Genomic DNA, 19,704 nt, shown 5'->3' with positions numbered 1-19,704 from the left:
GTGCAAAGTTCAAGGGCAGATTCCTTCTGCTTTTAGTGAGGTTACATATTTGCTGCCGTTCGCTAGCTGGCGTTGAGAATGAACAGTGTTGCCAAATCTGAATGTTAAGAAGATAAAGATCACACCAGAATGGAGCAAGAGTTTGTTTGTACAAGTTAGATTTACGAAATTAAAGATTCTGGGTTAGAATTCCATTTAAGGCTGCCTGAACATTGAACAAGCGACAAACTAGTATTTACTATCAGGAATTTTGCAATTACATAGTGTTCGAGATTGTAAAGGATCTCATGTGTCGCATTAAAAGAGCTGTTTGAAACTAATTTTCATTCATGGAGTTAACAAAAATCCTTCGGGCATTTCGTGAGTTACTTGAGTGTAAAAAAAGTAATATCTAATTCCAAAAAAAGCAGATCTGGCAACAGTGAGAACTAATTTGTGCCGGCTGGGAATGGTAAGTGTTCGCATGCAATTAACTTGACTGGTGCAGTGTATGTACGTTCAGCTGGTGCAGTTGGCTGCGAACCAGGTCATGTCAGCATGATGCAATGTTTACTACCATGTATATTCGAAATATTTCGGCGCCAAAAGGTATATTTGGACATCTTTTCTGCAATTTTACTAGGTGAAGCATTCATAATGGTGGCAATAAATACCATTATCTAGTTAGTCCTGACTGCATATTTGTCAAGATCGTACTTCTGTATGCACCATTTTTTAACAGCAAATTTGATGCCATATTTTTTTTTTAAATACGAAATTTGGTGTGAAATTATGGATTTCCTACAACAAATCCTGACAAAATCGAGAACAAGATTTATTAGTGGTGCTCAGGGTCGAGCCTACCCTAAAATAATCTCAGCCCACTCGCCTGCCCACCCAAATATGTAGAATAAATACATGCTATATATTATTTAGATAACGCAAAGTAGAAAAGCTTGTAAAGAATTATAGTATAAAGCATAGCAAGCGGCCTTAACATATGACTAGCATAACTCAGTTTCATTTAAAAAATGAAGAACGTTTCTAAGTTGGTTTCCTTTCATTAACGTGCGAAATGTAAACAAAACGTTATTGTTCCTTGATTAGGAGATGCCGCAGTGCTTTTCGACAATGTGTTGTTTTGTTCTCTTGTGTTGGTTGGAGCAGCGGTGACTTTGATAATTTGTTTTCCTTTATTGGACTGAGCGAGCAGTTGGCGGAGTTCGTGGCATGGTGATGTGCGTTAACGTATTATATATCCGCATAGAACTGCTTTTATTTGGAGGAAATTCGTGTGTAAATCAACTCTCTTCTGATTGCGTCAAAGATGAAATTTTAATTAGTCTGGTAGAGTACAAGCAGATAAAAATGGCATTTCGGGTGAACGAGTTAGTATATCAGATTATTTTAGACAAGATAGTAAAGAGTAAACTTGATGATGCCATCCATAAAATTCATTCTGGTGCCAGTGTAGAGGAATTTGAAGGGGTTTCATCAGTTGAAGTTGATTCAGATAACACGATGAAAGGAAACGTATTGGTAATTATGCTGTTTCAAACTCTCTCTCCCCAGTGATATTGCCGAAACTCCAATTCCCGTTTCCATCATCCTAAAAATGCGTTAACTCTACCCAGAGGCGTCTCGTGAACGCATGGGGTGCATGCTGCGCATGCGTCAATTGTGGGAAAAAGGACAGCTTGCTCTGCGACGACATTCATGAGCATTTCTACATTTTAATTTCTTTATATAGGAGAAGTATTTATTTTACACGAGAGCACTGAACTAAGCTTATATTAAATTTCTTGGATCTGAAGTGAAAGAAAGTAATAATTATTTTCCCACAATTGATGCATGCTTTTTTAACTGATGAAAGCGTATTTAGCTTGATTTTTATAATATTACAGGAAATTTAGCCTTTAACACTAATAAAAATTGTATACAAAGTATTTGTAATAATTGCATTATAGGTATGAATTTAAGCCATGAACAAGAATCCTCTACATCACAACGTTGATTGGAGGGGGGATGAAAAATTGAATAATTCCTGGCCATGACCGCCCACCCTGAGAAAAAATTCTGGCGACGTCGCTGGCTGGTGCTCGGTAATAAACAAAAACAATGTAATGAAATCTAGTCCAAATTCAGATGCGATGCGTATCTAATCAAATTACTGATAAAACCGGGAGATACTGTACTACAGAAATATCTTCTCTCACGTCTATGAGTTTCGAAGTAATGGAAACCTACTGAGACTAGTTCAGTTTGTCAACAGTTTCGTTGGTGTTTTGTTTATTCTTGAGCTTCCCATTTCTTAAGAGAAAATGAATGAAAAAGGACAATTTGCAGATATGTAACTATACCCACTACACGCGAACACATCTTTTGTATTTATCGTCTTTATATCGCGTACTTGCACAAACTGTTATTGTATTGGTTTTAAGTCGGTCTTGTCCAGGAAAAAGAGAATGGAACAATTAGGTTTTCAAAATGTGGATGCAACAGTATCATTTACGCCGTACGGATTATAAACAAGTACTACTTTCATTGATGTAGCGATGGTACTCAAGACAAGGACACTGCTGCGTTGGACCAACCCCATTGACTCTCAATGGAATCATTACAACCCAGAAGTGTTCTTGACTGTACAAGCAATCCAAACTTTGGATAAATATCTTTCAATACAAAACTAGCACTACGCACGGAAACACCGGAAGCTTCGAAAGACCTCTAAAATTATCTGCAAATAAAAACAATAGCTTTTCTTGATTCTGATCTGGCAACCTTGAGTTGAATTCGATTTTAATCTCGGCTTTTCTTCCTTAATGCAACCGAGAACATCTTCAATGCTCAACCATGTACTATACAGGTTAAATTGTATTTCACAACCAGCAAAACATGTCAAGGTTGCATCGCAGCATTACGCGATACCAGCCTTAACGATTTCGTATCCTGCTCATGTGCATTTTGCCAAGGATTCTGTCTACGTTAAAAAGAAAATTGCTTCCTGCGTCCTATTCTTGTTTGTTAGGCCAAATGATTAGTAAATACGTCTTTCACAAACACTTGCTGATTGATAAAAATGCAACGCTATTGCAAAATGTTATTTTGAGTTTGAGATTACATCATTTTATGCCATAATTTGTTCCTAATTCCACGAGAGTATTATAAACTAACTTCATATTGAAAACAGTGTTGCCAAGTACAATGCAATTTTGGATCAGTGAAGACCTCCCAGGAGGACAAGGACCAGTCCTCTACACCAGTCGTTCTCAACCTTCGTGAGCCTGTTGCCCAGTGAATTAGTTTTCTAAAAGTCGAAGCCCCAATCAAAATTTTTATTACTGGTAAATAGCTTTGATTTTTTTTTAAACTTTATACGTTAATTAATATGTACCCTTGAAATATAATATTAATAAATAAATTGTCATAATCATAGAGCATTAGTTGCATTATGTCTAGGCCTGTTTGTAAATTTAAAATTTGGTTTACATTTGTTGACAACGACTGAATCTAAGATAATATTTTAGTTTTCTCTGGCCAATATCATTAAATTAATTAGCTTAAGTGCTGAATTTCATTGGAGTGTTCCATTTCGAACACCGAAAATTTCCAATTAATCAGAATATTTGAACTTCAGTGTACTTTTTGATGAAAATTGTTGCATAAATTAAATTGACCCTGGTGCTTGTCCGTCAACATTTAAATTTGGAGGCGGGAAGCAATGGCCCCCGGTTAGATAGTTTGATCGCTCACCTCCACTGTCGTTTAACAGGGTGGCTACTCACCGGGAATTCCTTGGAATTATGTGTGAATTCTACTTGAATTTTTCTCCGTAGACGTGAAAAATTACAACTTTTTCTAATCAAATCCTATTCACATTTTATGCAAATGAAAATTATTTTCTTAAATTTTCTTAGTCTTAACAAGTTTATAACCATAGCTAGGGGGCGGCGGGAGTCGGCCCTGGGCGCCGAACTATCTAAATGAAAAATGTTGTAAACTTGATTGATTGATTTGTGGTTTTAAGTCCACTTTATGCACAGAAAGGCTAATCGAGACTGGACCGACAGTTTGAAGTGGGATCCGAACTACTGTGCCGTGTGGAGAAAAAATAATTGAAATAGTTTGTTCGAACACAAATGCTTTAGCACTAACTTCTACCTCCTTTTTGCATAATTTACGAGGATAATAACGTCTTTGATACTACTACTACTACTACTAATAATAATAATGTTGGTTCCGGGTTCGAATCCCGGCTTGGGCATGGATGTTTGTGAGTGTCCATTCATCAATTTCATCATATCACTCATCCCCATCTTCGCAAATTAGCCAAACGTGGAGCAAGAAACGAAGTAAAATAAAACAAATCAATAAGAATAAGAATAATAACACTTATTATTAGTATTAGTACCTTTATCCTGGCACTTTCTCCCCACCCGCCCTGACAAAAATTCGTGGTTGCGCCTGATTGTAAATAGAAACTCAGCACCTCAAATTAAATATTTTAATTACGTATACCGTTTAATTGAATTATAATTTTTGGATGTTGGAATCACATAGTCCCTTTATATTTTGAAGATATTTGTGTATGGATGTTGAGAGCCGGTAATACGTAAGGTTGAAATAGAGGAAACATCTGCTTGAATTTTTGGAACGTTCACCTTGTAAACCGGGAATTATACTTGAATAGTCCTAGATTGGCCACCCTATTTAAGCATTTTGTGGTCGAACTCAAACCAGGGCGAGAGGTAGGTAATCTTTCCAGGTGGTTGCAGCTGTAGCTGCCAGTAGCTTGCTTCACCCTTCCAGCTATAACTCGAGAAAGACCCAACCGTTAACATTCAAATTTGGGGGCTTCACGGGAGGCAGTCCCTCTCAACAGCTTTGATTTCTCACCAGCACTGGCGAGAAAAGATTTAATCTTATCAAAAGATTGACATCTATGCAGATAGCGCCTCCCCGATGGCGCAGTGATAGCGTCGTAGCCTTGTAATTAAGGGGTCCCGGGTTCGATTCCCTGTGGAGGCACATTGTGGTTCGGATCCCACCTTAATGTGTAGGCCCAGTCCCAATTAGCCTTTCTGTGCATATAGTGGACTTAAAACACTAACTGAATCAATCAATCTTATATGCACAGGCTAATGACTTCGTTCAATATGCACCCGTATATTAAACACACATTTATTTGAAACCTAAAACGATATGGCACACTCAGAAATTGTACAACGTACGATACTAGTAAACATTTTAAAGTATTTTTTACGGTAATATTAACTTGTCCTTCAGTTGGGAATGCAAGTGTTTATGATATTAAGTGAAGACTCAACATTACATGAAGTGTTGTGATATTTTCTTTTCCAACATATTTAATTTTCTTTTTTATTTGCCTTAAAAAAATGCCCCGCCATGATACTAAGGCAGTTTGTGTTGCCATCTATGAACTGAAATGGGCACTACAAACCATTCGTTACTTAACCAACTTACACATTTTCTCGCTTTTGATATATTGCTGTTTTCGCCCACAAAATATGACTTGTCAGGCGAAATACATTACTCGAGTGATTTTCCATTTTTGCTCTGGAATTTACCTTTGCAACAATTGTTACATAATGAGTTTCTGTATCTTGTTTAGAATGTGTTTCCCCGGATATTTTACAAGCATGTTTTACAACTTGTACCAACCGCTCCGTGCTGGCCAGTAGTCGTTTTGACAATTTTATGCTTGAATTTCTTTTTCACTGCCTGTGAAAAACGCTTTACATGTAATTGCAGCAAGCTGTGTAGATGTCAGGTGCAACGACCCGTTCGGTGCTTCCCTCTGGCGTTAGAAAGTGTGAACTACCAAGGCGAATTGAACGTGGAACGCGATAGCCAATTTTTTTACGGCAGAGTAGCCATGTGGATATAAAAAAAAAAGTGAATGTCGTTTTCCTTTCTGTTGTGGCCGCATGTAATCCCGTTCTCGCTTCCTGCTCGGACCAGGATCTTCGTTCGTTTGAGAATCCACACTCCGTGACGTCCATTGCCATGTGTGGAGTGAATCTTCATTGCCGTTTTTCATACGTTTGTCAAATTCATCGGAGCATTGGACGCTACCGGCCGCATACAAAGCACGGAATTTTCCGACGTGTGCTGCCTGATTTACAACACAACGATCCATTTACAACACAACGATCCATTAAATGTTTTCAAGACGAGGACCTGTTCAAGTAAGCTGCATCCGTGCATGGGAGTGTTGCAGTACAGTTTGCCAGTTTTCTTGTCCCGGAAGAACTGTTGGACCAACATTGGATGCATTATCGTTAAAGAAATTAAAGAAAAGTCATGGTTCATTGAATTCCTATGGCTTTGTCATAGTTCTTTATCTCAGTAGATCTTTCGACCAGACATACAGTCACCATTGTTCAGTTTTCATTTGCTGACATTGTTTTTTTTTTCTGTTGCATTGCCTCAAATAATTGTCTGCGAGCTTGTACATTTTGTTTCCATTGTTGACCAGAGCTGTATCGCTGTATACTTTTGGACCAAATACCATGTGAGTTTGCCGATGTTTTGGTTATAATCATGTGGACTCAGCTAGATTTTTCATACTTCTGGACTCGGTCTGCACGGTTTTTTAGGAAACTTGTGTGCTCATTCGTCCCCCCTCCCTTTTTGGAAACTTAGGATCTCGTTCGGTCACCCCCCCCCCCTTTTCGGAAACTTCTGGACTCGTTCGGTCACCTCCACCCCTTTTCGGAAACTTCTGGACTCGTTCGGTCACCTCCACCCCTTTTCGGAAACTTCTGGACTCGTTCGGTCACCTCCACCCCTTTTCGGAAACGTCTGGACTCGTTCGGTCACCTCCACCCCTTTTCGGAAACGTCTGGACTCGTTCGGTCACCTCCACCCCTTTTCGGAAACGTCTGGACTCGTTCGGTCACCTCCACCCCTTTTCGGAAACGTCTGGACTCGTTCGGTCACCTCCACCCCTTTTCGGAAACGTCTGGACTCGTTCGGTCACCTCTACCCCTTTTCGGAAACTTCTGGACTCGTTCGGTCACCTCCACCCCTTTTCGGAAACTTCTGGACTCGCTCGTCTCGATTTTGGAGTGGTGTTCCCGAGCTCGTTCCATCCAATTTTGAGGTAGAGCGGGAAACTGCTAATTATGACATATTTTTACATGTGGAAACGTTCGGTCACATTTCTTGAACTTCTAACAATGGGTTCACTACTGACATGATTACAATTTTGTGCACATGTCGTCGTCAACTATTTCTGGTGAGAAGAAGTTTCACTAAATTCCACAAATCCAGTGTTGAAGTGCATAGGGTGCGTACCTTCATACAACTGAATGTTACATTGGATACAAAGAAAGACACGAATGACAGAGGCAGCTGACACGTTCTCTCTGAAGGAGCCAGAATAAAAACAATTCGATTTCCGCAATTTTCCCAGCATGCACCTCACGAAAAAGCACGGAAAGAACAAAGCAAATCGCTGCGTTTCACAGAATAAGTGAAGAAAGATCTTGGTTTCATTTTTCTTATAAACCTTTCAACAAAGGATAACCATCTCGTTATTGTCCACTTTTCCTTGTCACGCCTCTTTTATCCTTTTAAATGCTCGCTTTATTGTTGGAGTTTTGTTGTTGCAGGAGGCTTTTAACAAGTAGCGCCACATGCAACGTGTAATGGACAATTTTCTCACCTGTACAGTTGGCTACAAATTAATTAGCAATTCTGGAAAGTCGGTGTTGCCATCTGATTGAAGTTTTGACAAGGTTTGGTTATTTTTCGTCGGTTTTCTAAATCGTGGTTAATACACGATCAGGATTGGCGGTTGGACGGAATAGGTGAACGACGTATCACAGTGACTTCATGACTGAACATGTAAAGCCTCGACACTTCTAGGTTGTAATGATTGCATTGAAAGTTAATGGGATTGTTATAACCCAGAAGTGTCCGTGACTGTACAATATATAATCATAATTAGAAGTTAAACATGCATTTATTCTTCGATTGAGCGACAGAGAATGTGAGGATTTGATTTGTTTTAATTCCCCTTTCGGCTAATCGCTAAGATGAGGTTGCATGGTTATAATATAGATGAAGCGACAATCACAAATACACATGTACGATACAAGGCCCACAGAGGAATATTCTGCCTGTGAATGCAGACGCCGGAGCCTCGCTAGTCTGCGAAACGCCTTCCTGGGTGTAATGCTGTCTAATACGTGGTCGGCTTCCCCGATGGCGCAGTGGTAGCGTCGTCGCCTTGTAATCGAGGGGTCCCGGGTTCGATACCCGGTGGAGGCACATAAGGGTTTGGATCCCACTTTAAACTGTAGATCCAGTCCCGATTAGCCTTTCTGTGCATAAAGTGGACTTAAAACAACAATTCAATCAATTTAAAGTCTATACGTGGAAGGGAGGTTGACGTCTGATTGTCTTTGGAAAGGGTCACCTATTACTCCCAAGAAAATGTGAGGATAATACAGCGAAATATTATCGTGGAAACATTTTCCTTTGTGCTTATATTTAATTCCTTGCAAACAGAGGTGCCAAGTCTTTTTTTCCGGGAAAGGGACAAACTATTTTTTTTTCTCCTATGGAGGGCAATGCTTTCTTTTAAATTATCGAAATGAGAATAATATTCTTTAGTTTCCACGAAAAAAGCACAATGAACAGGGTGACATTTTTTCTGCTAGTTTTTAAAGGATGGCAGGATATCGGGTTCGAATCCCTGTCTGGGCTTGGGTGCTCTTTGTAACTGTCCTTGCATCAATTTCACCATATCATCATCTTCACGATTAGCAAAATGTGGCAGAAAAGCGAATTAAAATATACCAAATCAATCAATCGTTTTCCAGTTGGACAAATGCCCCCTTTGCCCACCCGCTGGATACGCCCATGGTCACAGATGCCAACTTTGCTTCTCATCCCAGCCACAGAACAACGACGATGACACAAATGCACCTTATCTCACGAAAAATCTTTTGCATTCCTGTTTTGAAAATAACAGGCACAATGTTATATTTAAACGGTAAGACTGTAATTTTTACCGCAAGTTCTAATAGTTGCGGGCCCACAAGTGCTCTGGAACGTATGAAACGTAACAGAACTTCAGTTGTGTTACTACGGTTTTCTTTTTGTTGAAAATTGTCTTTCTCCCAGTGTTAAATCTACCATAACATTCGTTCCAGTTTCTTCTGTGTGTTTTCCCTCGACAAAGTCCCTCTGGGGAACATATTTACAACTACGCTGTAAATCTGATAGCACTGACCAGCCAATTTATTGGTGTTGTAGAAGAGAAAAGTGCACGCCATTGGGAAGAGTCCTGCAATTACATTACTAGTTGGATTCACTGAGGCTTGAATTTAGGAGGAGTGATTTGTAAAGGAAAATGGCTTTGTTGGTAAACAAGGGAAGTGTGGGACATCTGTAGTTGAAGAAATCTGTTAAAATCATCGACGCGCATTTAGACCGGATCCGATCTATAGAAAGTACTGGTTAAGCTGAGTTTGTGTTAACGGAAACTGTTACATCTGTAAATGTTTTCAGAGGAGAGACTAATGGATTGTACCGAGGCGGGTTGCGATTTCGGATATACCTGATTGGTAGGACTAGGAATTTGATGAAAAACACTTTTCCACCTGATAGTCAGTTTTCCTCCAGTTAGAACCAGAAAACATTGCTTTTATTGTGCATCTTCTGGCCTCTTTTTGGTTTTAGGTAATTTTTCAGTACTTTTGGTGGTTTTTCTTGCATTTTTAATCATTTTTCAGGTTTATTTTTCCTCCTTCCCTGTTCTTTCGTGAATTTTAAATACATTTGCTAACATAACTTACTGATTTGAATTTCCTAACTATACGCCATTAATAAAAAATACGGTCAAAAAAGCAGAATATTATTTTTAACCTAAAACTTCGGCAAATGGATTCATTTGAAAAGAGCTGAACGACTCAAACAGAAAAACCTTGGCGATGTATTTCATGTAATCTTGAAGTAAATACAGTATAAAGGACATTACATTATTCTGTAGCACTTAAAATTACTCCCACTTTTTTCCTTCGGTAGTTTAAACCACCAAACAAGCGGTTTTAGAGAATTCAACTAAGTACTCTTGTAATTTATGAAAAAAAGGTCAAGGTTTCATTTTAAGAGCGAAAATTATTTTTAGGTCGTTTCTAATTTTTTTTAGCTCATTTCTTAATTTTAAGGTCGTTCTTTAGGTTATTTTTTGATATTGTTTAGGTCTTCAACTTGCGAATCCTACCGATTAGTTACATATAAATAATTCATTAGTTACAAATGTGTATCTGTGCACCGTGGTTGCATACATTCAGCATTAAAAGTCCCATTTCTTTTTAGGGTTCGTAGCGTCTAACCGCTGAATCAAATTGAATAATCTTATGCATTACGAAAAGTTGTTTGCCTTGGTGACCGAATTCGAGACAGGTGTTTGCAAGTCTAGACGATACCGTCATTACTAATAGTGTATATTATCTCAGACCTCCGTCGCAGGTTAACACAGCACACATCGATGCTGATTGGTTCAGCTTGATTTTATCATACGAGAGAAACTGCAATGTGCAAACGTATCCACCAATGGATTCCTAGGAACTTTGATTGAAGGAACAGTGGGTCCTTTACCTACTACTACATTTGCTAGTACTGTTATCACTATCAGTAACTTTTCAAATAATGGGGAACAGTTGGCTACCACGAAACTTGAACAGTAATTTCAAACTGCTCTGTTATGAAGAACGTTCTGGCTATAATTGTTTCTGTACAATATGGCTTCCTTTTGCGTGTGAAATAAATTTTTACTCCTTTTGTTCAGATAAAGTTTATACATTCTACGACATCTAACATTTTCCACATAATTGCAACAATACCTGGTGGGCAATGCACGCGTTTTTGCGGCAGACGGAAGTTGCATCTAAATGAAAGTGAGAGTCATCTATGGAGCACCGTAAATACTAGGAGTCAATTCTGGCCACGGATGCGAGAAATGCAGTGAAAGTAATGCTGCTTTCACTTGGTACCTCTCTCCTGCGTGCAAAATAGTTCCGAATATTTCTGCTCGACAAAATTATGATGTATTGCCAAAGCGGAAGGCATCCGTGGTTGGAACAGAAGGATATAGTTTCACCCGCGACAACTTTTTGCCTACCAAATAGCTGCCTAGCAGGCTGGGTGTGTGAATGCCACAGACTCGTGCCTGTGGCTTGTTGGCAATGCTGTATGAATTCTGAAATGTTGCAGGTTCATGCCAAATTCGAGTTAGCAAAACAAATGACTGTTCGCCAGAACTGAATTACTTTGTTCTCTTGCGCATTTGTTAGATTTGCCCAAAAGGTTTGACCCAGTTTAATAATTTTAGTAAATGTTACAATTTTTATGTTTATATATAGTTACCAATTGATTCAAATAAATGCGTTTCTTTGGTGTAAATTTCGTCGTGCGATGATGAATTTCCAAGAACTACATGTATGGAACAAAATTTTTCGCATATGCAAACTTGGTATTTGGTAGGTGGAGATGAAAGGGTGGGGTATACCCTCTTCTGGATACTGTATGTCCGGTTCGCCAATGTTTAAGTCGTGGGAAGGATATTATATAATATCCCGATGCTTCGGAAGAAGTTACAATGCTATTAAACCAAATAAATTGACGTCATTTCTTGTAAACCAATGATCGTCCATCACCGCTGATGGACTAGCTTTTATGTATTCCACTTGGAATTGAACAATAACCTGGAGGCTTTCGTAAACTAGGAAATTTCCGAAGAGTTCCAACAATAGCTGCCGGATGAGTGATTGATCAACAACAAGGTTCCAGGAGTCAGGTGGCAGAAAGTTACGTAAAGCACGGATGAGCCAAGAAACTCGTCAAGGGCTTTGAAGGTCAAACATGCGAACTTCCGCCGTGCAACAGCGTCAAGGTCATCAATAAGCCGCGTACCGAAGCGGCGCGGACACTGCTGAGCGTTTGCGTTGCCATGCTGGGTTCTACATGCCTATTTCTGATACTTACTTTCTTAGCAGTCTACCAATAGACAAATCCACTTATTTTCAAACTTGTCATGGACATCTTTAATTCCACGAGATCCACTCTTGTCGTGATTAATCTAAACTTGAAGAAAAACAACGTTAAATTCATAGGCCAGCCTATGGTGGAGTGGTTTGCGTATGTTACAAGTGGCGCCAACTTTGAAAGAACATTGGGTGGACTGAACTCTGAGATTTGAACTATCAGGACAGGGCCTGTAGTTTAATGTGCAATCCGAACTACTGTACCTCCACCGGGTATCGAACCCGAGACCCCTTGATTAGAAGGCGACGACATTACGACTTAGTCATCGGGGAAGCCCTAGATGGATCTAGGAACGTTACGATACTGCAGTACATAAAAATATCAAACGTCAATATTAAAACCGCACTATATACTACTGTCCAGTCCTTCAATTATTCTTGACGTGTGCTACAAGAGTTGATGAAAGCTAATCTAAACATGCGTAATGGTGATACTGTGTGGGACAACAAGAATGTAAAGATTCTTCCAAGAAACTAATGAATGAACAAATTTGATCATAATTTTATCCATTCTTCCATTTTGCATGTGTTGAATAAATTTCTTCATTTTTCTTTTTTACTCATAGATCCATTACCGCAAAAGTTAGGTCCATCAAACCTCCAGGTACCCTCTACCGGCGACTTTGGAAAACTTTTTCAAGCTATCGGTTATTACTGGATGATAAAGGAACTTCGACATTGCAAAGAAGCTCGAGAAGTATTCCAAATGCAGACGACGATGCAAGAAGAAAGTTACGTGGTTATTACTGAAAATAATGAAAGTTACGATAAAACGACCACCACAGAGAGTGCTATTTTATCGCCTGATGAAGTATTAGCACCAATTTTCCTAATAGGTGAAAGTTGAAATTGCGCAGAAAATCTCAATTCGTGGTAGATTGTGTGGAAAGCTGAATTCCGTCTTGAGAGAGCAGAAGTACAAAATGTACAAATAGATTTGGATGTGCCATTGGTCAAGTTTAGTTTTTTCTTTTTTGGCATTGTTTTTAACTTTCTCTAGATGAATTACTCCTGCAACGTTCACATGTTAAAGGAATTGATCCAAAGGGGCGATCACCCCACCCCCCCCCCTCCCTGCCGCAATCTCCAGTTCATGTTTCGCCATCTTTTAGATTGTCACTTCCCAGAAGGTCTCGTGCGGGACACAGCCAGCGTTCAACACACGCCAAAGGTAACTCCTACTAATAGCTCTAAACCTTGCTCTCCTAACCTAACCACATATCCATTATTAGACCTAAGCCGAATTGTATATTAGGAGGGCCAAGTTTAGAGCTCTTAGTAGCATTTACTGTTGGCGTTTGTTGATTGCTGGGTGTGCCTCGCACCAGTCGCGCACGCTCTGGACTCGCTGAGAGTTGTAGAACCGTATGATGATGAACTTTATGGTCAATTTTTATTGTTACTGGTGTTCAGAAGTCTAAAAGAAAGAGATTCACAAAATATTTAACACGTGCCTGATAGTTTGCTTCATCTGTGGGTGACTGACTTACTGAATGAATGAGTTAAAACTTTTGGGTGCTTCGGCAACCTTCACAGTGTACGAGGAAATCCCCTTATCTAAAAATCCCCAACCTGATTTTTTTTTTTTAAAAGAAAAAAGTGTCCCTTCTGAAAGGTTAAAAGTGCTAGGTTGCACATTAAAAAGTTAGACGCTAAACCACTTCTTCAGAAGTCAACTGATTGAAATGAAATTGTATTTATATAGGCAATGAAATTGTATTTATATAGGCACTTAGGTTATTTGCCCCAATCCCCAGGATGCTGCAAAATCGTATTGACGGCAAAATTGAGAGCAAGTCTCGGGAACCAAATTGTCTCGATTGATACTCTATAGGAACTCGTAAGGACAACCTACAACTCCACTGAGGATTGTCCTGGCTGTGGGTCCAAGCGGCAGCCCCTCGGCAGCCTACTGGAATGAAGTTTCCAGTGTGTTCGACGTGGAAAGGACGGTGAGACGTTAGTGTCTGTCTTGGCAAAGGTCACCCCCAGCCATATGCCGGTGAAGTGTTCTCATTCGGTTGAGATAGATCTACGCAGTCAAGTCACACAGGTTCTAATCCCAGGTAATCCATGTACGTTCGTTTGGAGGTAAGTGGTCGAAAATACAAATTGTCTTCATTAAACTGATCAATTGTACGGTGGGATGCACAATAATTGCTTGTCAATTTGTCCAGGACTGTTTGTATGCAAGCCAAACATAATGGAAACAATATACTAATTGTGCGCTCAGGACTTCACAACCGTCTTTCAACCCATCCGCATGGCGGCGCTGGTAACTTCCGTATTAGCCTTTCAAACGCAAGTGACGTATCCTACTGAAGAATATAGCAAAGGCGCATGAAATTTTACACATTCGGTTGTCGCGTGTATCCAGAATTGTGTGGTTGTGGTCCTTACTTATCACTGGAATTTTAAAACAACGAATGTTGCATTTTTAAAAGAAAAAATAGTGTATCTTGATCCGTACAAGGCCTGAAAAAAAACTTGGTCGGGCAACCTTCATGCAAGATCTAATAATGTAAGAAGGAGCGTATCTGTTACGAATCTTGTTCGACCGAGATCACATTTTTTCCCCTTGTCAGTATTGGTTGCACAATCTGAGGAAGAAGTTACACAGCAGCCATCTTTTTTTCCCGAAGCCATTATGTAATTTCATGGGCACAGGAAGAGGATGAGCGTGCGTGTTTTCTGCGTTGCAGTTTATTACGTCTGAGCCAATGTAATTGGATACGAACCTTCAAGAAGTGTCTGTAATTGCAATGGATTGGTTCTCCTAGCTTCTGTAATGAACTGAAAATGAAAGTGACTTGCAGCCAAGTTCCGGGGATAATCTGCCATTAACGAGTTGATAATCTTCTGTTAATAAGTTGCCGAATGCTCCCAAGCGGTGTAGAGTTTGGAAAATTTGCGGTGGTGAGATATTAAAGATGTTTGTGTTATGTTGGAGGTGCATGTATGTTTGCGCGCATTAAAGAGAGTAATTTTGATGTTAGGTTTGTTGCGCCTGGCAACACTTCCTTAGATTATGCCACAAGAAAGTCAAATTAGGGTAGCCAGTTGAAACGCCTTTCATAAGTTCAATTTCAGGCAAAATTATGATGTATGACTTTTCATCCAACCATGGCCGGAACTTTGGTACATATTGCCTGCTTCTACTGATAAAATTTTTGACTTTTGTTTTCAACCAAGATAAGCCACTAGTGCTACTTTTTTCGCATCTTCCTTGAAGTCTCCAAACTCATTCAGTCCTCCACATGGTCGCGAACCACGATAACAAAAATGCAAATTGTGATAATATCCCCCGAAATTGAATACTCCCACTTGAGATCTTAATTTGTACAATTTCTTACATGGAATGAACTGTCTATCAGAGGTAAGGTAAAATTTCCTGTGCACAATGCCCAATACAATGACACATTGAGATTTGTCTATCTCGGCAATTTCTGGAGGTAATGTGATCACCACTACGCACCGCATGTATTTGAGGCTAGGTGAACTTATGCAGGAACAAGGCCGAAAATATTCTGAATTTTGATCACCCACCTCGGGAATCAAAACCGGGTCTCAAGCGTGGTAATCAGACGCCATACTGACGAGATCACCGTGACTCCGGCAATCAAAAGTGCATATTGATGTGGCTTTACGATGCAGAAAACCTATGTGAATATTTCTTCCATTGTTCATATAAGTAATCAAAGTTAGGAATACTTGAAACACTCGGTACTAGCTGTTTATGATGCACAAATTCAGGTTAGTGTCAACAGTAGTGACACACACTCGGTATTGCGCTGCACGTTGTTCATTGTGATCTAACTGAACAGACCTGACCCCTCATCACTCTCATGAACTGGTTCTTGGGGCGTCCCATCGCCTTTAAAGAATCCAAAAGACGAGATCCACGGCAGAAATTAGGTTATGATGTTTGCATTGCAAACAAGGCATCGTTTTATTAACGGATGGTGGGTTTATTCTGTGCAAAGTTCTCACATGAGTGTGGCAACGGAGCGGCTTGCGAAAGCGGAAATGTGCATATTAATGTTGCGACCTTCTTTTCGGAAGATTGTTTTTCACATACAGACGTTTTCAGTTCCAAGATAATTTCACATGTTGATACCAAGTGTAAAACTGGAGCTCTTTAGTAACCGGGTGGGGCCGGTTTTAAATTTTCCCGAGAGCTGATTGGAATACCTGCATCCATTCACGAATAAGCACGGCTCCCTCCCTCCCTACCTTCCGTTTGGAGTTCTGTGCTGGGCTGCGTAAACCCGAAAGTGGTGAAAATATCAGTGAAATGCAAGGTTTCAAATTTAACATTAAAACGTTCGCACTGAACTTAAAAAAACCAACAACAAAAAAACGAGGATATCGACGTACAGCTACGAGAGAGAGAGAGATAGGCATGTCGGAATTTTATATATATAAAAATATCGAACCATGGAAAAATTAAGGAATATTATTTATGATTACTTTGCACATACCATGAGTACAGTCTATAAATAATTGTAACGAAGTTGCCACCAAAGGCTGTGACAACATAACGCTCTTTTTGGTGTTAAGGCAGTATTGGCCATGTCCAGCACCATCTTTGGTGTCTTGTTACAAAATTTGCAGTCAAACCACACCAAGTACGGAGGTCTTTAGCACTCAATTAGGTGTTCTTACACCAGTTAGTGGTACACCACTTTGATGGCAACCCATTCCATTTATATATATATGCATACATTTTATATATTTGTAGATATATTTGTTAAAACATGTCCCAAGCTTAAAGAAAAATAATGAAAGAAAAAACGCCTTGTTTTCTCTAACAGGAGTCATTGCTGTCGTATTTCAACTCTCAAAATACATTGTAAATAGAGTTTAAATAACTTTAAACGTTACAAAATTATCTGGAAACTGTGGAGATGCCTCGAGAGATCAAGGAATTTGTTTCGTATTTCCTTGAATATTTGCAACACTGGTTCTACATATCCATTGCCTAGTGGGTTTAACTATACTTATTCTATCACTAGGTCTCACAAGAGCAGATGAACAAATTTCTTTTTGCCGGTGGGGATCGAACCTACGACACACCTATGATTTTACTATATATCCGGTGCGCTAACCACTACTCTACGGCGCCTCCCACCTTATTTATAGTAAAGTCATGTTTCCTGTTAATCAGTTACTGCTTCGGCTAGTATTTTTTGTTCGACGCCGAAGATAACTGTAACTGTGTGAATATTCAAGTAATGGAGTCCTCTTTGCGATTAAAAAGTACCCAGTTGCAAATGCTTTCATAACTGTAATCCTATCACTAAACATTGTTCTTTTTTTGTAATAAAAATATTCACTGCGCCACCAGAATGTAATTTACATCGGCGGCATTAGCACCTATTATGATGTTTTTAAAAAAGGCAATAAAAATATGAAGTAAAAGTGAGCCATTAAATAATTGCGCTACGAAACTGTTAAGCTGATTGTGAAAGTATCGAGAGCCACGTCGTGAAGCTTGAAATATTTTTTCCATTGCCAGACATTGGGGAAAGTATAGAGGCGAGACTTGAACACAGTTTTCGGTTTCGCCTCTGGTCGCGAACGCTCGGTTCTGTCTCGCCTCTGGTCGGGAACGCTCGGTTCTGTCTCGCCTCTGGTCGGGAACGCTCGGTTCTGTCTCGCCTCTGGTCGGGAACGCTCGGCTCGGGCCGTAAACGCTCGAATAGTCTCTGCCATCTCGAACAAGCACAATTGCATTGTTTGGATCTTAATCGTCATTAAAACATTCTGAAGCTCGCTTTCCACGCTTAGGGGGAAAAAATGTTCCAGAACGTAACACGTCGAAAATTGCGTCGACGAGGCTTCGAATGCAATGCCAAAGTTGTCGTGTGTGCAGGATACACACTTTCTTCGAGTTGGGACATTCCGCAGACCCTGAACTTTCCCGACCCTTCCCAGGATTTTATTGTTCCGAGGAGAAGGAACGAGGCATATTTCGTAATTAGCCATGGGAGAAGATGCCTCCGAGGAAAAAATATCCACTTCTTGTGTAGTTGATGTAAACACTGGCTCGTCCTCTGCGTCTGGGTGACCTTGCGTCTCTTCAGTCTCTGGTTGATCGCGGAAAAGTGAGGATCGCGATGGTCTATAGGCACGGGTTAGTTGGTGGTTCTGTGTTTTTTTTGGGTTGGTGCTGTACCCGTAATGGTCCAGTGTAAGTATGGTTCCCATCAAGAGGTTTGCTCTCGTCTCGTGACTCAGGAGGATTCTGCAAGAAGTGCTTTGCTCGGATGTTGTGGAAGCGCCAGAAGGATTACTACGATGGTTCAAAGAAGTTTCATGGGATTTCTCACAATTAAGGCACTGGATAAAGTGAAAATTAGTCCAGGTGTTGTGGCTAATTCCTGTTATTCAGATAGCAGTAGTCGTTCGTGTTCATCTGTGACATGCCAGCTGTTTCAGATCCCTCTCCTAGGTTTTCTTCCTGCCCCATGGGGGGGGGGGGGGCTTCTTCAGCTGAAAATTCGGCCGACGCCAGGGCAGCTGTTCTCGAAGACTATTATTATTATATTCCGAATTTTGAAAAATTGTAGAGCGTACACCTGAATCGTGTGGTTTGGTTTCGCTGTTTAGATATTCTCAATAGTTTCGTAGCTGCGTATGGCTATTAAACTAATGATAATACCTATACAAGAAAGAAAGCAAACCACACGAAGATGCCCGTGTATGCTCTAGACCAGTGGTTCTCAACCTTTTTCAGTCCGCGACCAACCTTGAAGGATATTACGCTTCATGGGACCCATAAGCATGGGTACTAGCAGAATTACTTGTAGGGGTGTGCACCCAGTTTATAATCATGATTTTTACTAAAATCAAGTACTTTAACAAGCCCTCTTTTACGATTGCTTAAACAAATTACACATACTTCATTCTAAAAAAACTAATTTACTCTAGTCTAACTAAAACGACAGATATCAGATTCTCTTGAGTTAAACATCAGAGATGCCGGTAGAAAGCAGTTGTACAGCGCGAATAACAGAAATGTAGAGTTTAGAGAATGTACAACGGGTTGAATTTAAATTGTTAAAATAATATATCTTAGTAATTTAAAGGTAATAAGTTTTCGACATAAAGTAAATAAATTTTCGAGCCCGACTTCGCGACCCACCAAATACCCCCTCGGGACCCAGCAGTGGGTCGCGCCCCGTAGGTTGAGAAACGATGCTCTAGAAGGTGTTACTTTTCAGATTTTGCAATTTCATAGCGGTTTTCCGAAAGCAGTGTAAATTCGAATGCAGTCGTTCTGGAGCCTTAACCCTGGACTAATTGAATTCCTTCTCTTCATTTGGATTGCAATTCGTCGTTCTTTCTCACCCCCTCGCCCCGAAAAGAAATTTGAGGCGTGCAACGGCACTCTTGAAGACCAGGGCCTACACAGTGACACGTGGTCAGCACATAGTCCGTTACTTCTTTTCAAGTATTCTCCAAATGTTCTTACGATGCTGCGTCAACACAGAAATTTTGGAATGTCCCTTTGGGAATCGAACCCGGAACCACGCTAACCCTTCTTTATCGTCCTCCCCACCATAAATATTCTTGATATGGTGGTGATGATTTTAAGACAATTCTAAGTGGTGACGAGACGACAGTAATGCAGCACCTGACC

The 19,704-nt window shown here is 40.0% G+C and overlaps 1 protein-coding gene across 5 annotated transcripts in view; it reads left to right on the top strand.

Moving 5' to 3' along the window:
* LOC145978691 (uncharacterized) overlaps window positions 1-19,704 on the top strand; it is a 450,589-nt gene that overhangs the window by 339,732 nt on the left and 91,153 nt on the right. Inside the window, exon 1 of one of the 5 annotated variants that reach the window (XM_083111476.1) lies at window positions 18,099-18,195. The exons of the other annotated variants lie outside the window; for them this stretch is intronic. Within the exon in view, the coding sequence (XP_082967602.1) occupies window positions 18,179-18,195 (17 nt within the window). The 5' untranslated portion in view covers window positions 18,099-18,178. Of the gene's footprint in view, window positions 1-18,098; window positions 18,196-19,704 lie in introns of those variants that run through there. 5 annotated transcript variants of the gene reach the window in all.

The sequence above is a fragment of the Lepisma saccharinum genome, chromosome 25 (genome assembly GCF_977018435.1).
Source record: "Lepisma saccharinum chromosome 25, izLepSacc3.1, whole genome shotgun sequence".
Classification (NCBI taxonomy): domain Eukaryota; kingdom Metazoa; phylum Arthropoda; class Insecta; order Zygentoma; family Lepismatidae; genus Lepisma; species Lepisma saccharinum.
This window is presented reverse-complemented; position numbering and strand designations above follow the sequence as displayed.